The sequence below is a fragment of the Antennarius striatus genome, chromosome 14, assembly GCF_040054535.1.
Source record: "Antennarius striatus isolate MH-2024 chromosome 14, ASM4005453v1, whole genome shotgun sequence".
Classification (NCBI taxonomy): domain Eukaryota; kingdom Metazoa; phylum Chordata; class Actinopteri; order Lophiiformes; family Antennariidae; genus Antennarius; species Antennarius striatus.
The window spans coordinates 17,614,228-17,634,624 of NC_090789.1; the positions used below are offsets into that span (position 1 = coordinate 17,614,228).

The following is a 20,397-nucleotide window of genomic DNA, read 5'->3' on the forward strand; positions in this document are numbered from 1 at the left end:
TGAGCAGCTTCAGTAAAGGACAACACTTCCAGAGACCTATCTGTTGTTGTTCCATGGGGGGGGGGGGTTCGCTGAGTTCATCGTCAGAGTTCCACCGCCACCTTTCAGCACCAGTCTGTTTTGAGGAGGAGTAAATTCCTCTCAGGTAGACCCGTGATAACATGCACGCTGTCATCCCCTCATCTTTGCACCAGAGTAACCCTGGCTTCCTCCACAAACGCCCCCCTGCGTGATTTGATGAGTAAAAAGTTTTATTGTCAGGTCTGATTGAATCTTAACTTGCACAAATATGGGATTTTGCAGGAGCTGCACACCCCCTACTTCAGTCAAGTCTGCAGAGATTTCTTCATGTGTGTCATTCTCAAGAAATAGGAAACATTTTGTGGACCCAGACACAACAAACAGCTTATAATAAATATTTAGCAAGATTTTTATTCACATAAACATAAAATAAAACAGCACTGATGATTAAACAGGGCTACAATTTTAAAGGGCGGTGATTGCATTTAGAATTCTCATCGTCCCACTGAATCGTGGTTGTGTGCTTGAAAGCCTTCACTGCATTTTGTGACGTTTGCTGATTAAATAATGTAAACGTGATTCTGCATCGAAACATTTTTATCTGGACGTGACGGCCTGTAGATCAAAGTTAACGTCTGGCGAAGGAGGTTTTATCAGCTGCTTCCTCGTCTCAGGTCCCAACAGGCCCCCCTCCCTATGCAGGCATCTCACGCTCAGTCTTACGTCGGTGGTGGACAGAAAATGGATTTTCCAAGGGTGAAAAATGTGTTGCAGGTATTTTAGTGCTGTGGTTTAGGTGTGTGTGTGTGTGTGTGTGTGTGTGTGTGTGTGTGTGTGTGTGTGTGTGTGTGTGTGTGTGTGTCGTTTATCTGAATGCTTGTTTTAATGAGAGATCACTTGTGCAGATGAACAGACGGTCTTGGAGGCCTTTTATTTCATCAACTAGATGAAGATCTAACAATATGCCTTTTCTTCCCCCCCCCACCACCCACTTAAACACATAGACAGACATTGTTCAGCCAATCCACACAGAGCAATAAGAGCTGCTTTGTGTTGTGTTGTTCTGAGCTGGGATCGTTTCTACAGCAGTGTGTGACCACCCTATTGTGGGTTTTTGGAAAATTCTTACTTCCTACTTATAATTTTAAATTTAATTATGGAAAAGAAAATGTGAATGGAAGAAAAATTGTTGAAACAAATACTAAAACAGTTTGTCAGTAAACTTACTCCAGTTAAAACTGTAAGTATTTCATCATGACCTCTGACCTTTCACACTACATCCCCTGATTTGTAATCCATAAACTTTATCATTGTTGCTGTTGGAAGTTTAGCTGATTCTCTTTCATTATTGCTAACAATTTATAAACCAGTCGGTAAATTAAAGACATTTACTTGATGTCCAAAACGTTTGGATAAAAGTCTCAATGACGGGTAGGAGCATAAATCCAAAGGATTCCTGCTACTGTAGTGAATGGAAAGTGAGTAATGTTCACTGGCAGAATCCTTTAAAACAACTCATTTTAACTGTGTTGTTTCTGTGGTCTGTTTCCAGCTATCCTGTCTTAGATTTGTGATTTGGATAAAATTATTTTGGCCGTTTCTGCAGGAATTGTGTAAAACTATATATATATATATATATATATATATATATATATATATATATATATATATATATATATATATATATAATGTGTGTGTGTGTGTGTGTGTAATACAAAAGCATTACAGTCAGAGCTCTGCTGTCACAGAATGGTATTTCAGTTGGGTGGAGTGAGGGTCTTCTGTAAGGTGGGGATCTGGTGTTTGTGGGGGGGGGGGTGATGTGCACATAGCATGGCAGGGCAAGGAAGAAGAGAATGTTCCCCTGTCTATGCAAAGACAACTTTATGATGATCGACAGCTTCTAACATCGTAGCCCGGAGGCAGGCATTTTGCAAGAGCTGGTGGAAAAAAAATTTTGTGCATAGAATGTCAAATGACAGCAAAGGGGAAAAAGGGAGGGAAAAGAGACGTAGACCTGCGTTCAGGAACTGTTTCAGTCGCTGAAATACTCCCACTTGAATGCAGGACCCCACATTGAGAACCAGTGTATCAGACACTGGGATGTAGACAACATCACACCCGCCTGCAGAGGCTCAGGTTTGGTTTTGGATCTTTGAGATAACCGCAGCGTGGCGATGGAGCAGAGGTTCAGGACACAGTCCAATGACAGTGTGGGTAGTGATGGGGTCTTCATAGAGGACTCCAGCTACCAGGGTCTGCTCAAGGCCGCGGATTACAGGAAAGGTAGATTTGTCATCATCTTCTCTTTTTGTTTCAGAAGAACAGCATGAGTGGGTTTGTGTTTTCTCCACAAGTCCTTGATTTAAAATTAGAACTTCTCGGTTGCTCAAAAGTTGAGTTTTTGTCTCCTCATTGTTGTTCAAGTTTCAAAATATATATATTTTGTATTTTAAAATAAAATAGTAACTTGTCTTGTACTTGTTCCTATCTTTTTATCAAAAGTGTCACACCCCTCTATGTTTCATGGCTCTTCTTTTTTATTGGTCAGGACTTGCCTACGTATTTATTGTGTGCTTTAGTCATTCAAACTTTGCTCAAACAAGCTAAAACTAACTGTAAAAAAAAGAAAGAAATGCAGTTATCGGCTGCTTCAACCAGAGAGGATTTTTCTTTCGGGGTTTGAAAATAAAATGAAAATGTCTTAACGGACTGATTTGCTGGTAGCAAACAGCCATGAACAAACAGTCATGCCCCTTCAGGAGACCTGATATCTCCCACATTGCTTCAAAATATTTTTGACTGAAGATGAAATGAAAACGTCCACTTCTCAGTTTGCTGCTGCAGGCGGTAAAAAATCAGCCAAGCAAACAAATTATTTGTAAAAGAAGATTCCCTTTTTTGTCTCACGCGTGTCTCAGGTTTGAGTTGTGGAATGTCTAACGTCGCCTTTGGTCTCTGTTCGACCTTGATTCTTCTCTTTCCCGTGCAGCTGCGTTGACATGTCAACACGTTATCACAAATGTTGTTTTCTTCAGTTCTTATCCTACCTGGATGAAACCTTGTGTTCGCTATCAAATATCAAATCATGAAAACTGAAAGTCGCAAGAATGTGTGTGAAACATCGACAGGACGCCACCGGGGGTGGATGTCGGATGTTGTGTTGTCTGGTTTCTCTGTGCAGGGAAAGCATTCCTTTTGGTACAGATTTTTTTGCATGCTTGATGAAAACATTGCCCAACATATAGAGTAGACAGTGAAATCAAAACCAAAACAGCCCGGCAAGACAGGACCTGTTCCTGTAGAGGTGCAAATCTGAGGTTTGTCAGGGGCAATTTACTTGTCTTTCACCTGACGAGCATAACGTCCTTCCTTCTTTGTATGGATGGACTAATTCTAAACCATCTTTAAGGGATGATCAGCGACTTTCTGCCACTTTAAGTCTCTCCTGAAGCTTCTGTTATTGCCCAGCATTCAGCGTTACATTTGCAGCAATTTGTGCGCAAATATTCCAACAAGCAATGTCAGCCTAGAGGGCCTCATAAAATCATCTGCTTCAATGTGACAGATTGATCGCAATTTAACGAGCCGATGCTCGCAAATGTGATTTGATCGACGCAGTTGATTAAGGTTTTGTGTCGTCTTTTTCCTCCACAGATGAACGAGATCGAGTTCAGAAGAAGACCTTCACTAAGTGGGTCAACAAGCACCTGGTGAAGGTGAGATCCCACAGAAACACTGTTCACACATCAAGTGTACATCCAGCTGGATTAGAAGTAGTTCATTGAGTTAATGGAATCTTTTGTTGATTCAGTTGTCCTCAAATGACATAAAGGTTGTTCTGTTTAATGTAGCAGTTGTAGCCCATCTGGGTACAATAACTGAAATTAGACTGGAAAAACTCCAATATGATAGATAACAGACTGTGGAAAAAGTTACCTGAAAGCAAAACCAGATGAAGAGTAAACCGCTAAAGCAAAAAAGTAATTTCAACAATACACCGTCATTAAAAAAAAAGAAAAAAAAGTGAGAATTTGGAAAAGATTAGGATATTTTAAATTCTCCACTATTGTAAAATCCACACAGGCTCGTTGTTTTAAAGTCATGCCCATCACAAACACATGGTATCGCTTTAGCTGGGGTTTCATTGGTCGGACTCAGCCACAGGTTTCACATCTGGGCTCCAGACCACCAGGGCGGTTTCTCCGGGTTCTGCAGGGGAACAGGGAACTCCACCTCTGACCTCCGACACTGAACTTGGGCACCAGAGCTGAATATGTCATCATTATCAGCCGGCCCGTCACTCTAAAGAAACATGTCCTTCCTAATGTAGGTCCAGAATGAAAGGGTTAATTACCTGAAGGATATTCTTGCATAAACGATTTATTTTAGTCATTTATTAAGCGTAAAAACATTTACTAGTTACAGATTATTAGATGCTTGTTTTCTACTATTATATTTTATAGTTTTAAATCACTAAATACCTCTAATGTTTTGTAATGTTGGTTTGACAAATAAGCAACTTGATGAAATATTGAATGATGGGGATAGAAGGCCATTCAGAAAGTCTCTGTGCTCCTGAGGTACAACTTAATATTGTGTTTTAGTATGAAAGAAGTTGGAATAAAAATATAACTGCAGTCATTTGATTAATGGCTGCAGTGGAGCAAGAAGGTCCCGGGTTCAATTCCACCTGGGACCCTACTGTACAGCGCTGTTGTCCTCAGACTGTGTGGGTTCTCAGGCCAAAAACATGTCACCTATGTGAATTGGACACACAAAATTTTCTGTATGAATGAATAAATGAATGAATGAATGAATGAATGAATGAATGAATGAATGAATGAATGAATGGTTAAACGTAAAATCACACTCAAACATCAGTGACAATGTTTCAGTGTTAGCAAAAAACAAAGGATGTTTAACAGCAAGGGATCATGCGACAAAGTTTTATTCATTTGGATTATGTAAACACATCAAAATGTACTTTTTAACAATTGTCAATTTGTTTAAAGTTATTTTAATGTACATATCTTACATATGTTAAAATCCAATGTAAATTAGGTAAATCAAGAATCCGGTTTTAAGTAACCACAACTCAATTTACCCGACATGAAATGCCACATTAACGCTGTATTTTTGCCAGAGTAAACTAAAACACAGGACGCCCCTCCCTGAAGCGTTTTGGATGAACTGCCTCCTTCAGGTTAATGAATCCTTATACACAGTCAGGAATGTGTGTCCTCCTCATGTGGCTCCTGTGGTACCAGATGACTCAGACTTTTATGGTCAATCATTGTTTATTGTCCATAAATTCAACCAGTTTGTGTCCAAAGGACTGCAGCGGGTTGGGATTTAGCCGCCCTCAGGCCGTATCGACTCATGCTCACCACGGAATCATGGGATTACACTTTGAGGCCGAGAGCGCTCCGTTGTTGTCTCCATACTGCTCACAAGTGCCATCTGCTGTACACAGAGAATGAACACGTGTTCCGTGTTTGTGTCGTGTTTTCTTCTTTTCTCTCGCGAGTCCCTGCAGTTTTTTGTATCTTCTCTCATCAAACTATCTCTTCTTTCCATCCTTCATCCTTCCTGTCCTCCCATCCTTTCCTCTCAGCACTGGAAGGTGGAGGTAGGTGCTGTAAAATCTGTGTGGAGCGCTGAGAGGGCAAACCTTTGTTTCTTGCCTGCATGTTTGTCTTCACATTTTTAACATTCTCTTTCCTCCTCCTGAAGCTGCTGACATCTGACCTGTGTTCCCTGCATTTTAACATTTTTCAAACTGCTGTCAGAGCTTTTTTTCTGCACTGCCGCTTGTCTTTACATGTTCTGTCAGTCGGTTTAGGACAGCTAAAGAAAGATCAATATTTATTTATATTTATATTTTATACATTTATAGATATATTTATTGATTTATATTTACATGCATTTTTTAAAAAAATAGGTAACCGTTGTTAAGATTTTTCATAGTTTTAGTATCAGTCCTATTGGTTGTGACCTAATCTTTTACTTTCGTAAATTAATCTAATAAGGGGACACAGTAACACGTGGATCTCCGAGACGATAATCCATGATCGATAATCGATCGCAAAGATTTATCACTGATTTGAGCTGCATAATCTAGTGCGTTGATTGCACATCGACTCTTTGGGATGCTGATGCTGAAATGATTTTTGAATCTGTCCGTTCAAATCATCTCTAGGAAACTGCTGGACCCCCTGTCGTGGTTCCAACAGCTGCATGTAGAGGAGTTTCCACTGTTTTTCACCAACTAAAACATCCAGGCTAAGCTAACTGATCATGCTCTTTGCAATTGTTAACCTAGTGTGTCAAACCAATAGAAATGATAGACAAACTATGAGAAGAAGACCTCGCTGCCGCTGCTGAAAGCAGGCTTTACCTCCTCATGGTTTTGAGCCGGTCCTCTCCTTTAAGTTGCTTTACCTTTTTCAGGTATCATTAAATGATTTTCTTTGAATTTGTAAAATCCTTTTCTGCTGTTAGTCTCAAACTTTTGGAATTCTGGTTTAGTCAGATGTGGTTCATTCACAACTGATTTTGAATTTATTAATGTAATGTTTATTAAAACAATAAAAGTAAAACTGTCTCCTCTGTTCTGTCCCCAGGCCCAGAGACACATCACTGACCTCTATGAGGACCTCAGAGATGGACACAACCTCATCTCCCTGCTGGAGGTGCTCTCAGGAGAGACCCTGGTGAGGGTTGACCTTTGACCTTCACATTTTAGGACACCAGGTTCTGCTGTGTCCTCCTGTCCAGTCCTGTTTCGTCCCGTCTTATCTGTGAAGTTAATTTGCTGAGATGTTTATTCTGTTGTTAACTCACTCTAACTTGATGGCTTTCTGAACTTCACTCTTGCATGTGTTCACTTGGGGTCATGCACTTTTTTTAATTTACTGTCTTTATTACACAATTCTTTTCTTTGCATCCATCTCGTAATCTTTCTGCACTGACTTTTTTTTTTTTTACCTCCGTTTTTTTTTTGCTTAATCTAATTCCTATCTGCTGACCTTTGCTCTGACCTTTCCCCCCTTTGCCTCTGCCTTCCTCTATTGCGATGCTCTTGCTGCGGTAGCCGAGGGAACGTGACGTTGTGAGGAACGTGCGGTTGGTGAGTGCCGCCTGCACTGTGGGTTGGCCGCCTCCTCGGACGTGGCATGTGTCCACCACCCCAGGTGGCTTCTGGGATGTGCATGATGGCAGTCACACTCCCTGTGTTGTCCCGATTCTTTATCAACATTGTCGTCTTCCATTAAATCGTTGCGATGACAGGAGAAGCACAAGGATTTATTTGGATTTTTTGTGATTTTTAATGTGTTTTTAAATAATTAATAATAATAATTATACAGTATATAATATAAAAAATATATATTATAATAATATTATATAATAATAATATAATATATTATATTATAATAAATATAAATAATAATAATAATTAATAATAACTTTGAAAGGTGATTTCAAAGTAACTGTTCAAGTTCCATTAAGAGGGTAAATCAATAAAATACACAGTGATGTTCATGTTGTAATGTTTAATTCCTGACACCATAAGGATCATAGATGAAGTTCATACATGAACATTTTAAGAGTTGGCCACAGCATCTTCAGATTTCATCCTTAACTTGTTTGCCGACAAAAAGGTCGATTAATTTACTGACTTTCCTCACTGGTTTCTACACAAGTACAACGGAAAATAAGTTTTACAATAAAAATCTATCAATCCATTGATCAATCAGTTTGGGAGGATGTGGTCAATTATTGCTTCTGTCCATGTACTGAAAGCCAAATCCAAAGTCTGATCACTGCGATCTGATCCAGTATGATCATTAATTCTGCAGCAAAGCTTCAAACCGGCTTCAAGCTTAAAAGCATGTTATGACCATCGTTTGCGTCTCGTAGATATTCAGGGCTCTGCTGTACAAATTGGAAGTTAAAAACTTTTGAAATGTTGCAGGAAAAAAATCTGTAGTGTAGTTCTTAGGGGGAAAAAAAGGATTGTGAGAGATTATTGTGGGATCACTGGGATTGTGTATCATTCATCATCATGCTCTCATGCTCCTGCAGACATCCTGGCTGGTATGTTAACACATTTTCAGATTGCGAGGCCGATTCTGGTGAAAGTCTGGCCAAAAGCTCTGATCACAACCATGCAGAATTTGAACCGCACTTCAAATTTGCTGTGTTTTCACCATTACAGTTGTGTTTCTTTATGAAGCTCTTTCATTTTTAAAGACAGACTGATGCTGGACACTGAAACATCCTGTCAATCGTAGGGCCTTGCTGCTATGAGTAGCTCATTCAGTCTTCATGCTGATGTTCTGGTGTCGTCTCTTACAGCCGAGGGAGAAGGGCCGGATGCGATTCCACAAGCTGCAGAACGTGCAGATCGCACTGGACTTTCTCAAACACAGACAGGTCAGTTAATAATGGCAGTAAGTAAGTAAGTAAGTAAGTAAGTAAGTAAGTAAGTAAGTAAGTAAGTAAGTAAGTAAGTAAGTAAGTAAGTAAGTAAGTAAGTAAGTAAATAAATAAATAAATAAATAAATAAATAAAAAAAAAAAAAAAAATTATTTTGATAAAATTTTAATAAAATTACAAAAAAATTTAAATGAAAAAAACAACAAAAAAACCCCACCACAATCTTTCACAAGCTGACGGTGTCCATGTTCTCTGTCAGGTCAAACTGGTCAACATCAGGAATGATGACATCGCAGATGGAAACCCCAAGCTGACCCTGGGACTGATATGGACCATCATCCTTCACTTCCAGGTGATGCAGCACAACAATCAGGACTGATGCAAAGTCCTGTAAACACGGCATGGGGGGTGTGGCAGAAACTATGGGATGCACTGAATCATTCACTCTTATTCAGACTGGACGGACTGAATCATGTTGGTCAAATTGGTATCACGTTTCTTGGAGCCACATCTGGTGTTTAACTTTGAATTTGCACACTGGCACCATATTGATTTCTTCCATTTGATGAGTAACATGTGCTTCATACAGTTGACTTTCATTGCAGTGCGGTTGGTTTGCTTCCGCTGCGCGGGAAGGAAACTCTGTGTCTCCCTTTGGGTTTCAGTCATCAGCCCCAGTTTAGGCTGATGTTGAAACGGCAACTCAGTACAGGGTCCAAGAAGCGATCGCTTCCAAATGTGCTTTATTGGACATTTGGCTCTTATATACAACCGTCCTTCAGTGCACAAAGACTAAACACGGAGTAAAGTCGTTCATTTATTTTTAAAATTAGTGAATTTCATAGCTTTTGTATCTCTTTGTTGTGGTCCTATGCAGAGCTATAGATTACATCTGAATCAGTTTTATTCACACAAATAATCCTCATTCCCAAATGTGAACCATATAGAATTGCTGTAATCCAACCTACGGCAGGAAAATGTGTTTCAGTGGGTAAATTCTGAATTCCTGAATACTTTCTCAGCCGATGGAAGATTTTTGGAAAAAGGAGTGGGAGTGCAGAAAAAGTTTTGATGCTTTAGTGGATATGATGGGTGAGATATGGAATACTTTTACCCATCCTGTGTGACTCACTGGTTCCTTTTGGAAGCTGCTTGGCGGCGTGGGCGTGGCAGCGGCTCAGGACTTCAAGAAAACCGTGGTAGAAAAGACGGTGCCTAGCAGGGCACACATGTAACAAAGGAAGAAACCAAAATCCTTCCATGCAAATTTAGTCATCAAATATATTTATTTTTTAAAAGCAGGACCATAATCTGTGAGTTTTGACTCCTGGTAGCTGTTGTGAAAAGTGGTGAATTTCATGCGCTCCCCAGGTGGAGCTCAAAGTTTATTAATACACATTGGTGACTTGTAGAAAATGATTGGTCAAAATTCATGACAGGGCGGGAGCTGGATGTTCCTCAGGGCGGTGGTTTCCGTCCAGGTTCTGAGTCACGTTGTGCCCCCGTCCATCCTGGTCGCTCTGGGGTTTCCCCTCTGGAGGGAAAATAGCAGAAGGAAGAGATGCCTTCTGTTTTCCCTCCTCCACCCTTTCCTACAAAAATAATCCACTGTTATTAAAATTCTTACTTTTCTGACTCATCAATATGTAAACAGTAAGTTTTGTTTAAATGATTGTTGCTACTTTCTACCAACATGTTCCCATTCTATGGAGAACCCCACCCATCTGGTACGTCAAGACAAGTAAAACACGTTCATTAGATGACGATTTGTTGGTCTGATTATAGATACGTCACAGACAACAACTGCTGGATGATAGATTCAAGGAATAGAGTGAAAAAAAATCTAAAATTCAGTCTCAGCACACCTTCAGTGACAAATAGAAAGGTTTACCCTGGATTTTGCCTTGTAGGCTACTTTCTTTCATACATGAGGAACTGTTTCAGAGAGTTATATAACTTTAGATTCCTAGTTTTGTCTCACAGCTCTTAAAGAAGACGATTCTGTTCGTGGAGTGTAGCCGACAATGGATGGAGATCAAACTTGTCCTGAAGAGGTTTATTTTAAATATTTTAAAGGAGTTTGGAAACAGAACACAAACTATTCTAGAAGCAACACGGAGGTTTTTTATATGTTCAGCATTTACAGGGCGGTGGAAGGCGGAGTCATTTCGCTGATGCCTGAGGAGTCATTATATTTGACATTTAAGTCAGGCCTGAGGACACGAGTTAGTGACTTGTTCTAAATTATGCAGAGGGTTGAGATCCTGTTGGGTCGTTACATGTGGCTGTAAAGAACCAATAAATCAATTGTAAAGTAGGTCACATGAGGTCAAGGTCAGAGGTCAGAGCCCATTCACAGGAAAAGTAGGTCAAATCAAAGTAATACAGTTAAAATCTCCTTTACAATAGAATCTGTGAAATTCTTCATTTATAGGACCTGCAGTGTTTGCTGTGGGGGGGGGGGGGTTCTTTCTCAGAGTTCTTCTCATCAACTTCAATTATATTTGATTCAAAATCAAAGAAAAAGTAAATTTGAATGAAAAAAAAAATGAACAAGATTACTGGAGATATTTATAATATGATGAGGAAAACACCCTGGTGCTGCCTTTTTGCCCTTGTTGTGAATTCTTACAATATATTTTGTCCGTCTTTTGTTAAGCTCAAAATTTTACTCTCCCAACATCAGCAAAGTTACCTCCTCAAAGCGTGACTGAAGAGTAACTGAACCTAGAAATAAATCTGCTATCAGCTCGGTCTTCAGCGTCGCTGACTTCTTGGCTCCTCCCTCAGATCTCCGACATTCAGGTGAACGGCCAATCAGACGACATGACGGCCAAAGAGAAGCTGCTGCTCTGGTCTCAGAGGATGGTGGAGGGCTACCAGGGCCTGCGCTGCGACAACTTCACCACCAGCTGGAGAGATGGCAAGCTCTTCAACGCCATCATACACAAACACAGGTGAGGCGCTGGTCCAACAACTACCTAGCAGCTGTTTTTGAGGAATCACAGCTGGCAGAAAACATATTAAAAAATGTGTAAAAACAAAGGTGTGAAGGAAATGTCAAAAATTTATGTAATGATGGTGGTGGTCGCTCATTTCCACACCCTGTTCCCACCGGTCGGCTGCTGTCCACAGGCCCACTCTGATCGACATGGGTCAAGTGTACCGACAGAGTAACCATGACAACCTGGAGCAGGCCTTCAATGTGGCGGAGAGAGACCTGGGCGTCACCAAACTACTGGACCCGGAGGGTGAGACGGCAGTGACATCATCACCGAGATATTCAGATTTGTTCTGCAGCTTCACAATATTTTTACGCATTTCTGAACATCTGGATCTAAGAATTATACAGAACACTGTATTAACTCCACTAGATTTAACTGGAGGTGGTTGAGGTAGTTCAGTTGAGTTCTATTTTGAAGCAAAATCATTTCCGAAGTGGTTAACATTCCTCTGGACTCTTGAATTTCATCAAATAGTAGTAGTTAAAGTCCTCTCCCTGCTCCATCTCCAGATGTGGATGTGCCTCATCCAGATGAGAAATCCATTATCACATACGTCTCCTCCCTGTATGATGTCATGCCCAGGGTACCAGATGTTCAGGACGGAGTCAAAGCCAACGTGAGTCCTCCTCTTCCTCATCATCACTTCATTGTTCTCTTCACCGTAAAGATATCTTTATCATGAATATAAAAAAAGAGTGTTAACTCACTAAACTTACATTTTTAACTGTGATAAGCATTTTAAAAGTAGTGCGGGAGTGGTTGCAGTGTGACAGATGCAGTGTGACAGATGCAGTGTGGCAGATACAGTGTGACAGATACAGTGTGACAGATGCAGTGTGACAGATTTAGTGTTTCAGATGCAGTTTGGCAGATGCAGTGTGACAGATGCAATGTGAAAGATGCAGTGTGACAGATACAGTGTGGCAGATACAGTGTGACAGATACAGTGTGACAGATGCAGTGTGGCAGATACAGTGTGGCAGATACAGTGTGACAGATACAGTGTGACAGATGCAGTGTGACAGATTTAGTGTTTCAGATGCAGTTTGGCAGATGCAGTGTGACAGATGCAATGTGAAAGATGCAGTGTGACAGATACAGTGTGACAGATGCAGTGTGACAGATTTAGTGTTTCAGATGCAGTTTGGCAGATGCAGTGTGACAGATGCAATGTGAAAGATGCAGTGTGACAGATGCAGTGTGGCAGATACAGTGTGACAGATACAGTGTGACAGATGCAGTGTGGCAGATACAGTGTGACAGATGCAGTGTGACAGATGCAGTGTGGCAGATACAGTGTGACAGATACAGTGTGACAGATGCAGTGTGACAGATTTAGTGTTTCAGATGCAGTTTGGCAGATGCAGTGTGACAGATGCAATGTGAAAGATGCAGTGTGACAGATGCAGTGTGGCAGATACAGTGTGACAGATACAGTGTGACAGATGCAGTTTGGCAGATACAGTGTGACAGATGCAGTGTGACAGATGCAGTGTGGCAGATACAGTGTGACAGATACAGTGTGACAGATGCAGTGTGACAGATTTAGTGTTTCAGATGCAGTTTGGCAGATGCAGTGTGACAGATGCAATGTGAAAGATGCAGTGTGACAGATACAGTGTGACAGATGCAGTGTGGCAGATGCAGTGTGACAGATTTAGTGTTTCAGATGCAGTGTGGCAGATACAGTGTAACAGATGCAGTGTGACAGAAGCAGTGTGACAGAAGCAGTGTGACAGATGCAGTGAGCTTCTAAGATCATCATCATCATCATGACATGAGGTACAGTATAACGTCTGCATTCGTGCTTCAGGAGCTGGAGCTGCGTTGGCAGGAGTATTATGAGCTGGTCACCATGCTGCTGCAGTGGATCCGACACCACGTTCTTGTCTTTGAGGAGAGGAAGTTCCCCAACAGCTACGAGGAGATTGAGGTGAGGACTGGGCTTTAGAATAAAACTTTTGATATAGGATATGGAGCTGATGTTGAATTTATTTATTATCTCTTGAAGAAGTCAATCAGGTATTAACTGGCCAATAACCTAATAAAAATCCTGAACTAATAATGTAATAATTAGGTTTTAGGGGTAGTTATTATGGCTGTTACATTACATTATTGGCTTTAACATCCCTTTTCAATACATCTCAGGTTCTTTGGCGTCAGTTTCTGAAGTTTAAGGAGACGGAACTTCCTGCGAAAGAGGCAGACAAGAACCGCTCCAAACATATCTTCAAGTCCTTTGAGGTGAGTTTCTGAAGAGTTTGACTCCTTGTTTTTGGACTGAATGCCAGGATTGTTATGTGTCTTGTTTTGAAGTCATCCGTATGACTGTATGCTGATAACACACTTGTGTTCATCATCCAATGGTTTGACTCTAGTTTTTAGGGTATGGATATTTTTGCTACTATTGAAGCAGAAAAGAAACAAATATCAGAAACCAGAAGGACAATGAGTCTCAAATTAATGAAGCACAAAGATAAAGATCAGTCAGGAAAAATTATTGGGAAGATAAACTAATTGAAGGTAAATGCTAGTTGTTTTATTTTGTAGGGGGCAGTTCAGGCAGGTCATGTCAAACTGCCACCGGGTTACCACCCCCTCGACGTGGAGAAGGAATGGGGTCGTTTGCACGTCGCCATTCTGGAGCGAGAACGTCTCCTCAGGACGGAATTTGAAAGGTGAGGAGCTGAACTTCATCCTGTCATCTGTTACCACAGCAACGGTCACATAAATAAACAAATCAAAATCTACGAGATAAAAAGTTTGGTTTTTTTTAAATCAGAAGTGGGTTATCACAGAACATCTTCAATGTGACCAAGAGAATGAATCATTTCCTGTTAATGAAGTCCACTAGCCGAATGAATCCCACTTTGTTTAGCGGGAACTTAACATCGTACCAGGGCAAACACATGACATCTCTGCTGTCTCCAAGGCAACACCCTCACAGTAATGACTATTGATAGATAAACTTGCTCTTTAATCATGAGATGGGCAGGATGTAGCTTTGGAGTTTTGTTCTTCCAGAACTCAAAGAAATAAATACAGTGTAGAGTTTAAAGTGGACAGAGCTCCATCATGGCTTTCCTGCATCAGGGATACGAGCTGAAGTATGTTTTCCACCAGAAGACAAAGTGAGTGTTAAAGTATTCCAGTGCTAATTTGACTTTTTTTTTTTTTTTTTGCAAGATGGTTTTGTTTTAGTTCTTCTATTAAGAAAAAAAGCAGAGATGCAGGCAAACTTTGCTGTCAGGTAAACTGAACTTCTGTTTGACCTGTGACCTCTCCCTGCTCACTCCCCAGGCTGCAGGGGCTTCAGAGGATCGTCAGTAAGGTTCAGATGGAGTCGGGGGTGTGTGAAGAGCAGCTCAACCAGGTGGAGACGCTGCTGCAGACGGTGAGACACACAAGCCTGCGTTCAAACACGTGCATAGAGCGCCCCGGATGCAGACTGTGCTCTAATCTCTAATCTCTAATCTGTTCTGCAGGATATGAGGATGCTGAGCTCGGGGAAACCTGCTCAGCACACTGCAGAGATGGAGGCGGATCTGGAAAAAGCAGAGGGAATGATCCACTTCCTCTTCAATGATGTTCAGCTGCTCAAAGATGGACGCCACCTTCAGGCTGAGCAGATGTACCGCAGGTGCGAAATAACTAAATAAGTGAAGTGATTCATTAATGAAAATGAAGACGCTCTGAAATCAGGGCTTGATGCAATTTTTGACAATTTCGTAAAATTTACTGAAATCACCAAGCCCAATGTGAAACCTCCAGTTTGAAAACTTAAATCTGTTAATATTTGTCATATTTCTGTAATTTAATTTAATTTAATTTAATTTAATTTAATTTAATTTAATTTAATTTAATTTAATTTAATTTAATTTAATTTTATTAATTTAAATTAATATTTTGATTCCTTCTCTAGAGTTTATCGCCTCCACGAGAGGTTGGTGAATCTCCGTAGCGAGTACAACCTGCGCCTCAAGTCCGGTGTGACTACCGCCCAGGTCCCCGTGACCCAGATCCCCATGACCCAGATCCACACGTCCCAGGTTCTGCAGCAGGCCTCCACCAGGTCGCGGCCCGAGCTGGATGAAGTCACCATGCGTTACATCCTAGACCTGCTGGGCTGGGTGGAGGAAAACCAGCGCCGGGTGGATGAAGGGGAGTGGGGCTCCGACCTGCCCACCGTCGAATCGCAGCTGGGGAGCCACCGTGGCCTGCACCAATCCGTGGAAGAGTTCCGCTCCAAGATCGAGAGGGCAAAGGCCGATCAGGTACGAAGAGTTGTCAGAGTGTAACATCCATTCACTGAATTCAGTGTTTCCACAAGAAACCTGTTTTATCGCACTGAGCTGGAAGAAGTTTACTCTGAAAATAAGTAGTTTAAGCCTTTCTGTTAAATATAAAGTCATGAAAATATGAAATACTTATTATTACTTATTATAGTGAACAGTTCCATGACTGATCTCTCTCTCTGATCCAGAGTCAGATCTCTCCTGCCAGTAAAGATGCCTACCGTGACTACCTGGGGAAACTGGAATTGCAGTACGGTAAACTCCTAGTAAGTGGATCCAGATCCAGGATTATTATTAAGATCAGCACTAATCTGAAGTTCTGAAGGTTTTTTTTTATTGCACAAATAAAAAGTGATCCAAAATGTGCAGTCAGGTCATAAAGGTCTGATATCTTAAAAACACTGAATGGTGATATGACGACGACATACGTTTTTTAACCCATGTAGATCCTTTCCCATCTTGCTGTCATAGTTATGATCATAAAACAAGGATTTAACTTGGTGAACCCAGGAGGAATGCTGGATCCCCCAGAATGTATCATGACATCTTGTGTCCGGTCCCGTGCAGAACGCCTCCAAAGCCCGCCTGCTCTACCTGGACCAGCTTCACGCCTTCGTCATGGCCGCCACTAAAGAGCTGATGTGGCTGAACGAGAAGGAGGAGGAGGAGGTCAGCTACGACTGGAGTGAACGAAACACCAACATGGCGGCTAAGAAAGACAACTACTCGGTAGAGTAACGGCGTGACCTTCTCAGAGTCTCCTGTCTGAGGTGCTTTTTAGCGATGATGAGTGATTGTGGTCATTATCATTTGCAGGGTTTGATGAGAGACTTGGAGCTCAGGGAGAAGAAGATGAACGACATTCAGGCCACAGGAGACAAACTGCTGAGGGACGGACACCCTGCCAGGAAGACCATTGAGGTAAGTAACTTCAACAACAGCGTCTAAACACTTAATCAGGTTGTAGAAACCTTCCTTGAAACATTTGGTTATATGTTGTTTTTTTTAATTCTCCTCATTTCAAACCTTTCCTTCGCTCCTCAGGCCTTCACTGCGGCTCTGCAGACGCAGTGGAGTTGGCTCCTCCAGCTGTGCTGCTGCATCGAAACCCACCTGAAAGAAAACACCGCCTACTTCCAGGTGAGTTCATCACTTTCCTCCAAACACAGTTTAAACATTTGCAGCTTGTAGTCGAATTTCTCATCTTTTCGTCTTCTCCCGTAGTTCTTCTCTGACGTGAAGGAGGCAGAGGAGAAGATCAAAAAGATGCACGACACGATGAAGAGGAAGTACTCGTGCGACCGCTCCGTCACCGTCACACGCCTGGAAGACCTGCTGCAGGACGTCGCTGTAGGTTTAGTCACCATGGTGACGTCGATTGGATGCTGCACACACTCACTGCTGTGGTTCTGTGTGCATGAGAGAGATCTGTAAATGTTTTCCCCCCTGATGTGTAACTATTATGCATTCAACACCACAAAAACATTTCTTTTGAGCGTTGGCTCAGTGTCCCATGTTCTCCACAGGAGGAGAAAGAACAGCTGACGGAGTTCAAAACTCACCTGGAAGGCCTGAAGCGCAGAGCCAAGACCATCGTCCAGCTGAAGCCCCGTAACCCCGCCACGGCCGTGAAGGGCAAACAGCCGATCCAGGCCGTCTGCGACTTCAAGCAGATGGAGGTTCATGTCGTAATCTGTTCATACAGTTCATTGCACATGTGGTTGATCTCTAAAATTCACAAACAAAAATGTTTCTCACATGCATAGGTCAAATATTGTGTTCAGGTTTCAGTTCAAAAAAGTCAAATACAGGCAAACCATCCATTTTCTGCCGCTGTATCCGCGTACTATATGTTATTTCATAATGCCATTTATATATCAAATTGTATAGTAATGAAAACATATCAAAGAAATGTAAAAGAAAGAAGCAAACACGAGAAAGAAAGAAAGAAACAACAAAAAAAGCAGTTTTGTTAAGTATGATCCTGTGACGCTCTTATTTTGGGACTTCCTGTTGTACCCATAAGTGGTTACATATAAATATATAATACACTTGTTCTATTGAGTGCGACATGCGTAGTGTGCCTGTGTTCAGTTGAGTGTTCAGGTGAGCGAGCGTGAACGTTGGAGAGGAAGAGGAGGAGGAGGAGGATGGATGAGTTTGTTTTGCGTTCGACTTCCAAATTTTGTTCGATTTCCAGGACAAAAAAAATTCCGCTTTTTTTTTTGGTTGAATTCCAATTTGTTGGATGTCCAAAGCGTCCGAAAAACCAAAGTTTGCTTGTATAAGGCGCTCTGGATTATAAGGTGCATGTGATTATAACGTACACCTTCAATGAATGGCCTGTTTAAAAACTTTTGTCACAAAGAAGGCCCACTGTCGGTTTTCCAGAAAATTATAGACTCTTAGGTGCGCCTTACGGTGTGGAAAATACTGTAATTAAACACAGTAAACTGGAGGGTCATCCAGCAGGCCATCAGACGTGAACATCTTGTTCACCTCCCTTCAGATCACCGTGCACAGAGGAGACGAGTGCACGCTGCTGAACAACTCCCAGCCCTACAAGTGGAAGGTTCTGAACGATAAAGGCAGTGAAGCGTCCGCGCCGTCCATCTGCTTCCTGGTTCCACCCACCAATAAGGATGCAGTGAACAGCGTTGCCGGGTGAGTTAACAGTTTAAATGACTTCACGTTTAAGTTGATTTGTGTTCATGACCACCACCCCCCCAAAAAAAACCTGTTCCAGTCTGGATGGAAACCTCCAGAGGCTGCAGGCAAAGTGGCAGACGATGTGTGTGGACCTGAAGAGTTTGCTGTCCTGGCAGTACCTGATGAGAGACATTCACATCATCAAAACGTGGAACATCACCATGGTAACAACGCCGTTCAAAAGAGTTATTGCAAGCCATATGAGCCTTTAGGTGTTACAAACGGAAAAAAATGGATATACTGTAAATCATTTATCACATTAAAGGCACACCTTTGTGTTGATCGTGTTTTTTCATCTTGTGTAACACCCACCGTCTTCGTCCTGCAGTTTAAGACCCTGAGGGTGGAGGAGTACCGTCTGGCGCTGCGGAACCTGGAGCTGCACTACCAGGACTTCCTGAGAGACAGCCAGGACTCCCAGATGTTCGGGGCCGAGGACCGAATGCAGGTGGAGTCGAGCTACAACAGCGCCAACCAGCACTACAACACGATGGTCAGCTCGGCGGAGCAAGGTCGGTCCCGTGGCGGGGCTTCTGTCATCCCCCCAAAAACATGTTCTGATGTTCATTCATACAACAAATTCACTTTTTTTTTTTTTTTTACTTTGAGTCACAGTCATTTTGTGTGTAAGTTGATTGTTGCATTCACGTTACAGGCTATGTGCCCCCCAGGGCAGGTAAGGCGCTTCAGTTGCAACTCAAAATTGTGCAGTAGAAGCTTTTTGATTGGCTCAGCAGGGACTGAATGTGTGTGTGTTTCACCGTCATGTTTCATTCATTAACAAACATCTTCACCTTCACTGATGGCAGTTTCCCCCTCTAACTTCATCCATCTGTGCATGGGATTAATGCCAGCGGATTGCCAATCCTCACTGTGAATTATGGAATCAACCGATCGATGGATTAACCACTGTGATTGATAGCCACCCCAATCAAGCATGAAGGAGATAAAATAATTGTGCACAATATGACACGGATACTTTCCTCAACTAAACTAGTTTAAGATCTTCTTACTAATATTGTAAATTTTGGAGTATGCATATGTTTGATTTTTGCAAGCTGTACATCATGTTCAGTGTCAAATCTGACTTTGTCTAACAACCAAATTTATTCTTGATTTTTTGTTCAAACTAATAATATTTTTACATTATATGATTTTACCAGGCGAGCAGGATGAGTCGTTGTGCAAGGCGTACCTGGAACAAATCAAGAATCTTCATTTGAGGCTGCAGGGTTGTGAGAATCGAACCATAACCCGTCTCCGGCAGCCTTTGGAGGAGGAGCCGCTCAAAGCTTGCGCCTCGAAGACCGCCGAGCAAATGGTAACGTCAAGTCAGGCGCAGAGCGAATGAGGGAATCTGAAGTTATTAAAGAATTACGTTCACAAAACCGTCTACCTCCCCCTTTTTTGTTTTTTTCTCAATAACAGAAAGTCCAGTCTGAGTTAGAGGGCTTAAAGAAAGACTTGAACTCCATCGCGGAGAAGACCGAGGAGGTTCTGGCGTCCCCTCAGCAGTCCAGCTCGTCCCCGATGCTGCGCTCCGAACTGGACGTCACTCTGAAGAAAATGAACCACGTCTACGGCCTGTCCTCCGTCTACCTGGACAAGTGAGACTTACTTTTGTGATTCTTCGAGGTGAATTTTCAGTTGATGAGCTTTTTGTATAAAGAGTAAATGTGATTGATTTCAGGCTGAAGACCGTTGACGTTGTCATCAGGAACACTAAAGATGCAGAAGACACGCTGAACAATTATGAGACTCGTCTGCGAGACGTCACCAAAGTTCCATCTGAAGAGAAGGAGGTGGAGGACCACCGCAACCTGTTGAAGGTTACTCTTCATTCATCTGTTCATGTTTTGTTTCACACAGTAAATCTGTAATCTGTTGCTTTTTTTGCTCAGGTGATGACTCTCTTTTTTTATTTT

At 41.8% G+C, this 20,397-nt stretch overlaps 1 protein-coding gene and 2 long non-coding RNA genes across 9 annotated transcripts in view; 1 reads left to right on the forward strand and 2 right to left on the reverse strand.

Annotated features, from left to right (window-relative positions):
- The window catches only part of LOC137607865 (plectin-like), a 73,159-nt gene that overhangs the window by 37,838 nt on the left and 14,924 nt on the right, over positions 1–20,397 (forward strand). For 3 of the 6 annotated variants that reach the window (XM_068333892.1, XM_068333896.1, XM_068333894.1), the window contains exons 2-27: positions 3,679–3,740; positions 6,648–6,737; positions 8,383–8,460; positions 8,723–8,815; positions 11,254–11,420; positions 11,599–11,714; positions 11,978–12,084; positions 13,282–13,401; positions 13,617–13,712; positions 14,019–14,146; positions 14,769–14,862; positions 14,954–15,108; positions 15,391–15,742; positions 15,952–16,029; positions 16,331–16,492; positions 16,580–16,684; positions 16,808–16,903; positions 16,988–17,113; positions 17,290–17,442; positions 18,273–18,427; positions 18,510–18,636; positions 18,801–18,984; positions 19,128–19,148; positions 19,636–19,793; positions 19,901–20,079; positions 20,163–20,301. In XM_068333892.1, coding sequence (XP_068189993.1) covers positions 3,679–3,740; positions 6,648–6,737; positions 8,383–8,460; positions 8,723–8,815; positions 11,254–11,420; positions 11,599–11,714; positions 11,978–12,084; positions 13,282–13,401; positions 13,617–13,712; positions 14,019–14,146; positions 14,769–14,862; positions 14,954–15,108; positions 15,391–15,742; positions 15,952–16,029; positions 16,331–16,492; positions 16,580–16,684; positions 16,808–16,903; positions 16,988–17,113; positions 17,290–17,442; positions 18,273–18,427; positions 18,510–18,636; positions 18,801–18,984; positions 19,128–19,148; positions 19,636–19,793; positions 19,901–20,079; positions 20,163–20,301 — 3,341 coding nt within the window. The other 3 variants (XM_068333893.1, XM_068333897.1, XM_068333898.1) reach the window with 2 other exon arrangements.
- On the reverse strand, positions 11,861–16,945 carry LOC137607868 (uncharacterized). Of its 2 annotated transcripts, XR_011038053.1 has the most exons (4): positions 16,790–16,945; positions 16,511–16,664; positions 16,192–16,408; positions 11,861–12,139 (listed from the first exon to the last, which is right to left on the reverse strand). It is a non-coding gene; the product is annotated as an uncharacterized lncRNA (long non-coding RNA). The 2 variants fall into 2 exon arrangements; XR_011038052.1 differs by lacking the exon at positions 11,861–12,139 and having other exon boundaries at positions 16,076–16,408.
- Positions 17,038–19,788, reverse strand: LOC137607869 (uncharacterized). Its single transcript, XR_011038054.1, has 6 exons — positions 19,668–19,788; positions 19,267–19,343; positions 18,785–19,005; positions 18,501–18,591; positions 17,326–17,426; positions 17,038–17,172 (listed from the first exon to the last, which is right to left on the reverse strand). It is a non-coding gene; the product is annotated as an uncharacterized lncRNA (long non-coding RNA).